Source organism: Centroberyx gerrardi, chromosome 1 (assembly GCF_048128805.1).
Source record: "Centroberyx gerrardi isolate f3 chromosome 1, fCenGer3.hap1.cur.20231027, whole genome shotgun sequence".
Classification (NCBI taxonomy): Eukaryota; Metazoa; Chordata; class Actinopteri; order Beryciformes; family Berycidae; genus Centroberyx; species Centroberyx gerrardi.
The window spans coordinates 29025230-29031229 of record NC_135997.1 but is presented as its reverse complement, the minus strand read 5'-3'; the positions used below and the strand labels follow the sequence as shown (position 1 = coordinate 29031229).

The 6000-nt window shown below is 44.0% G+C and overlaps 1 protein-coding gene across 2 annotated transcripts in view; it reads right to left on the bottom strand.

Annotated features, from left to right (window-relative positions):
• Positions 1-251: 251 nt before the first annotated feature.
• The window catches only part of eprs1 (glutamyl-prolyl-tRNA synthetase 1), a 31927-nt gene continuing 26178 nt past the window's right edge, over positions 252-6000 (bottom strand). For both annotated transcript variants that reach the window (XM_078283181.1, XM_071922141.2), the window contains 11 exons: positions 5649-5858; positions 5412-5484; positions 5196-5275; positions 4830-4931; positions 4404-4559; positions 4085-4282; positions 3194-3367; positions 2864-3024; positions 2317-2395; positions 2023-2087; positions 252-1465 (listed from right to left, as the gene is read on the bottom strand). In XM_078283181.1, the coding sequence (XP_078139307.1) occupies positions 1315-1465; positions 2023-2087; positions 2317-2395; positions 2864-3024; positions 3194-3367; positions 4085-4282; positions 4404-4559; positions 4830-4931; positions 5196-5275; positions 5412-5484; positions 5649-5858 (1449 nt within the window). In that variant the 3' untranslated portion in view covers positions 252-1314. The remainder of the gene's footprint in view (positions 1466-2022; positions 2088-2316; positions 2396-2863; positions 3025-3193; positions 3368-4084; positions 4283-4403; positions 4560-4829; positions 4932-5195; positions 5276-5411; positions 5485-5648; positions 5859-6000) is intronic.

Here is a 6000-nt window from a genome sequence, read left to right as displayed (position 1 = left end):
CTCCAAGGACCCCTGCAATCACCACTTACAGCTACATTAATTATTATGCAAGCTCCTCAGCTTCATATGATTTTTGGAGAGAGAGAGAGAGAGAGAGAGAGAGAGAGAGAGAGAGAGAGAGAGAGAGAGAGAGAGAGAGAGAGAGAGAGAGAGAGAGAGAGAGAGAGATTTTTTCACTGTTTTGACATAACCACCCTTCTCCATCCATTACGCCTCACCTCCAGGGTCAAAAACAACACAGGACCGTGTGCCATGGAAATTCAGAGTGCCTTTATTATAGACAAGATGTATAGTTCTTTAATGGGATAGAAGGCTACAGCACAGGCTATTAATCACTTGTACAGCTCCTAACCGCTTTACATTAGTCGGCTCTGGTGGATGTGAGGAATTTGAGTTAGCTGTAACAGTGAACCGTGAGCCACACAACCAGTCGTACAGGTAGAGGAGGGTTGTTAAAGCCGTGAGAATACAACCCAACATCGAGCCTGAGTACCTGCAGAGGTCCTGAGATAGTTTGGCTGGGAGATAGAGGGACTGCTGTCATCCCCACATAGTACGGTTTCCGGGAATGAAGAACAGGACGTATTTTTTCATTGATTCTCATGTGTTTTTGAGATTGTACAATGGGAGTTTTAACATGTTTCAATGTCCTAATGGTCATAGCTCACTGCATAAATGAAGAAAAACACCAAAGTTGGAGATGTTTTGTTTGTTTTTCCCCTGACAGCAGTGTTATCTAAGGAGGTATAAAAAAGAAACTTTTTTTTATCTATACTACAGTGGTTTCCAAAATCCAGCAGCCCACTTTCACTATTTTACCAGCCAACTAGATGCTTATACAAGGACTCCAAATCATGGTTAGTTACCAGTAGACTACCTTACCAGACACAGGAAAGATTTACTTTTATTTACCTGGTTTTTGATGGTAATTTCCCAGCCTAAAATAAACCACTGGTGGACAGTTAATGCCAAACTGACTCAAGAGGAGAGCAATCAGCCATTTAGAGGAAGAGAAACTGAGCACTGTAATCGTTTTTTCTCCTTTTGGAATAAGTCTAAATTGACTCTCTCACCTTCACTCCCTTTCAACTGTGATGTAACAATGACAACATATATATAAAAAAAAAACAATTTTCCCAATCTAAATAGCCCAGAGCCGAGTCACCCCTTTACCCCTGATGACCTAGATACGCAAGCGATGAGTGAGAGGATGGAGAAATGAGAGGAGAGAAGGAAAGAAAGCTCTTTTAGACTACAATGTTCATCATCATCACCATCATCATCCTCCTCCTCCTCCTGCAGTAGAGCAGCTGTTCAGTAGCTGCGTCCGAACAGGGTGTAGTACTGGGCCGGCTCCTTGCCGCTGACACACATCTGACCGGGCTGCAGGGGCTCAAGGGGGCTGAAGGGGATGCAGAGGCTCTTGGCTCCCATGGACGGAGCTCCAGGCTCCAGGTCCTGGTCCCTGATACCAGAGGACAGGGGCACACAGAAGGGGAGGGGGGTGACGATTATAAAGATGCCTTTACCGTTTGGAAACAAAGCACATCAAGCAAAACAGCCTTACACACAGTTATGTAGCGATAAATAAAAAGGAGGGTGATAATTTGTTTGTGATAATTATAAGGTAAATTACCACTAATATAGCAAAAATCAATTATATTTTCAAAAAGCATAGTTTTTTTTTCACTAAAAGACCCCATCTTCAAATAACTTAAATCAGTTTGATACTACTTAATATGAATTTGCATAATAAAGATTTATGCCAGCATAATAAAGTGGTAAACTGAGTTTAGATGGGGTTACCTTCCACTACATACAGCTTACAATATACAATGTGACTGTCTTACAATACATAGTTAGTTGGGAAAACCTTTCTGTATATCTGTACACCTGATAATGTGGATAGCTAGCTCCCAGTAGCTCCCTCAGTGAGTAGAGCAAGGCACTAACACTGCCAGGGTTGGGGGTTCTATTCCCTGTGTAGCTCGACAGAGCAGACGGTGATGATGCTGGACTTACTTGGCAGTGGTTTTCTTGATCCAGTCCTCGCACTCAATGCCTCCACAGAACGGGATCTGGACAATCTGTCAGCAAGACAAATATGTGACACAAATGTGATTTATTCACTATCCTGAGGCAAAGTCACTATACGAGACCAGCAAATAACAGCAGGCAACACCCTATGCACATCAGTCAGCAACAGTCAACCTTCAGTCTAGTATGCCAGCATAGTCAGCCAAGGACAGAGAATGACACAATATTTATGTGTTGAGAGTGTGTGTGTGTGTGTGTGTGTGTGTGTGTGTTACTCACCCTGCCCTGGTCCAGGTCTTTCTGGAACTGTTCCATTGTGTCTGCAGCCACCATGTGTTTGTTCAGGTCATCTGAGGCTCTGACAGACACACACACAATTTAGAAAATCTTCCTGTATGTGTATGTACACCATGTGAGTGTGGGCTACTTGTGTCTTTCGCAAAACAATAAAACAAATACATTTTGGAGAGATTACTCGTTAAAGCAAAGTAATACCCTATCATACACAGGCAACCACCTACGTAATGTTATCATTGTCATTATCATTGTTTTATTCTTGTTAGGGTAGAAAAGCCTCTGAAAGAGCATTTAGACTATCATGGGACACTAAAACTCCATTGAAACCCAGGATAATAAAAATTGTTTTATTGGGGTAAGCAGCTGCTCCAGGCAGGGTGAGGCAGGTTTCACTGCAGGTTTTACAGACTGAAGCTGTTGATTAAAAACCTCCCACACAGCACTGGAATGATTATATCTAATTTGTACTAAAAGGCCAGTATCTGCCTGGTGTGTCAGTCAAACCCTGGTGCGCACTACTGTGTCTTACTTCCTGAACAGGTTGTTCTGGATGTCCTCCAACATGGCAGCCATCCTCTTCTCCACCTCGGCCTCGGGAACAGTCACCTTCTCCCCTGAGTCTCTCCTCACCGCAACACATTGACGCTGCTGCATATCCTTAGGGCCTACCTCCAGACGGATAGGAACTCCCTGGAAGAGAGAGACGGACAGAGAGAGAGTCAAAGCCACTGGCGTTAACTGTTCTTCATTATTTGCCCTCTGGTAAAACCCTTTGTAAACTCTGCTTTTAGATAAGTTCTATATACATAAAGTTAAATTATTATTACTACTACTACTGTTATATCATTATTATTATGACCTTGAGTTCCCAGTGGTTGAACTTCCACCCTGGGGAGTAGTTGTCTCTGATGTCAGCCTTCACCCTGATGCCGGCGTCCTGCAGCCTGGTCAGGTATCTGTTGCACTGGGCCATCAGCGCCGTCTTCTGCTCCTCCGGCAGGGAGGCTGTGATCCCACATGGGATGATGACCACCTGGGAGAGGAGACAAATGTTAACTATATACTGTATGCCATCTTTTATATTGTGGCTGCATTTTAACTGGCATTTCACTTAGCGAGCTCAGTATCTTATCTTTGTTCAGGAACTAAAAGACTGTTACTCTATTAACTATAAGCAAAAAAGGCTAGCAGTGGCTACGTTTCTAACTTTGCCTCTCGATGAAGACTTAGAGTGACTGACCAGTACTATGCGCTGTCACAGGCACAATGAATTATGGTTGAATTATCATTGTAGTTCACCAACACATTCAGTACATGACGGCATTAAATCTTTGCATTACAGCTATATCGACAAGAGACGGCAGGTTTGAATGGCAGCTTTAAATGCCAAAATAGACCTAGACCAAATATTTACTTGGGCTGCTATTAATTTACCTTGGCAGGCTGCCCAAATATAATCAGTATATGGGACACCATGTTTATGTTAAGCTGTGGGCTATGGTGGAACTTAATTTCTCGCCAAGGCGCCAATGTATTTGTAGATTAATTTTACCCAGTTATCAGTCATTTTTTTACCCAGATATTAGTTTCCAAAACCCAAGTGAAAAATTATTTGTGGATAGTGGCGTATTTGTGAATCATGGTGCATTTTTGTGGATTGTCCTCTATGGAGATTATGTTCATTTAGGTTCAATAAAATCTTTCATAGTGTCTGTGTCAATGTACTGTATTTTCATGTATGTGTGTGTACCTGCAGGCAGGCCACCCTGGGTGGCAGTACGAGTCCCATGTTGTCTCCGTGGACCATGGTGAGGACTCCGATGGTCCTGGTTGTGAGTCCCCAGGAGTTCTGGAAGGCCAGCTGCTTCTCGCCCGGCTTCTTCGGATCCTCAAACACAATCTCAAACATCCTGGAGAAGTTTTGACCCAGATGGTGGGATGTGGCACCCTGAGGAGACACAGCGCTCAGTGTGTTTATGTGTGTGTGTGTGTGTGTGTGTGTCTGTGAGAGAGAGAAGCAACCACCCTGCTAAATTAGGTCAGTATACTAATACAGTACATTATAGTACCTGGATGGCTCGGCCGCTGGCGGAGATGTATGCCTCCACAGTGGTGGTGTAATCTCCTCCTGCAAACTTCTCCTTCTCTGTCTTCCTGCCCTTCACCACAGGGATCGCCATCAGCTCCTCGTACACCCTGGCATACAGATCCAGGATCTGCAGCACCTACATACACAAAAACAGACACACAAAGCAAAGCAATACTTACTTTTGGTACAATACAGAACAGTTAAATAACACGTTTATCCTTCTCTGAAATCCTCCGAACGTATTTTGTGCTTTTCCATCCTACTCAATACTGCCACTACATGGTAAGCTATTGCACTGCACTGCTGGACCACACTGCCTGAATGTACATTCCTGTACTTTCCATTGGACAAGGTGGACAGAGAGATGCTTGTTGTGGTTCTAGGGCAGAGATGCGAGGTCTGTTACCTCCTCAACTGCCTCCTCTTTGGTGGCGAAGGCTGTATGTCCTTCCTGCCACAGGAACTCCCTGGTCCTCAGGAAGGGCTGGGGGTGTTTAAACTCCCACCTCTAGAGGGAGGAGCGGGAGGGGAGAAGGAGGCAAGAGAGAGGGAGGGAGAAGGAGGTAAGTACACAGAGAGACAAAGACTTAAAAGGTGTGTAGAGGTGTAGATGTAGATAATGTTGATGTAGGAGGTATCCATGATGTAGATGTTGATGATATAGATGTGACATCAGGAGGTGTAGATGATGAGGATGTGACAATAGGTATAGATGTAGATGGTACAGATATGATTGTAGGTGGTGCAGATGTGATTGTAGGAGGTCACTGACCACAACATTACACCACTGGTTGAGTTTGATTGGCAGGTCTCTGTGGGACTGGACCCATTTAGCATAGGCCGGGTACATCACTAAACCAATCCAAAAGCACCAAAAACACACAAACAATTCAATTAAAAACAAGAAAAAAAGTTCAGATTTTATTAACCATTAAGATATAAGGTCAGTGGGTCTGTCTTCATATAAATAGGTGTGTGTGTTACTGACCTGTCTCACTGGTGGGTCTGACAGCAATGGGCTCTGCCAGCTCAGTCTTCCCTGACCGAGTTACCCAGGCCACCTGACGAAGAGAGGACAACACCACTAGTAAGTGATTATAAGTGTTGTGCTGCATTCATTTTTTTTTGTCTCAGTAAATTCTATGCTGTAATCCACACTTTTCCCATTCTTTTCTTTCAAACATTTCTACTTAAAATGTTCTATATTAAAAACGGTCCCGTTTACCTCTGGAGCAAAGTCCTCAATGTGGGTCTTCTCCTTCTCCAAGGCAGCCTGAGACACAAACATGGGGAAGTAGCAGTTCTCCACACCCAGCTTCTTAATCTCCCGGTCAAAGAACTCTTTAATGGCCTCCCAGATGGCGAAGGACCAGGGTCGCAGCACATAGCAGCCGCTGACATCGTAGTACTCAATCATCTCCGCTTTAGTGATCACCTGGACGGAGGGAAGAATATTACGTTTACTACGGATGGGCATTTCGGATGGGCAGTTTTGCTAATGTCTGTGTTTTTCATGGATTGTTTGGAGGTAGAACAAGGTTTAGCTGGAGTGAAGGGAAGCTGTAGGTCTTTAACTC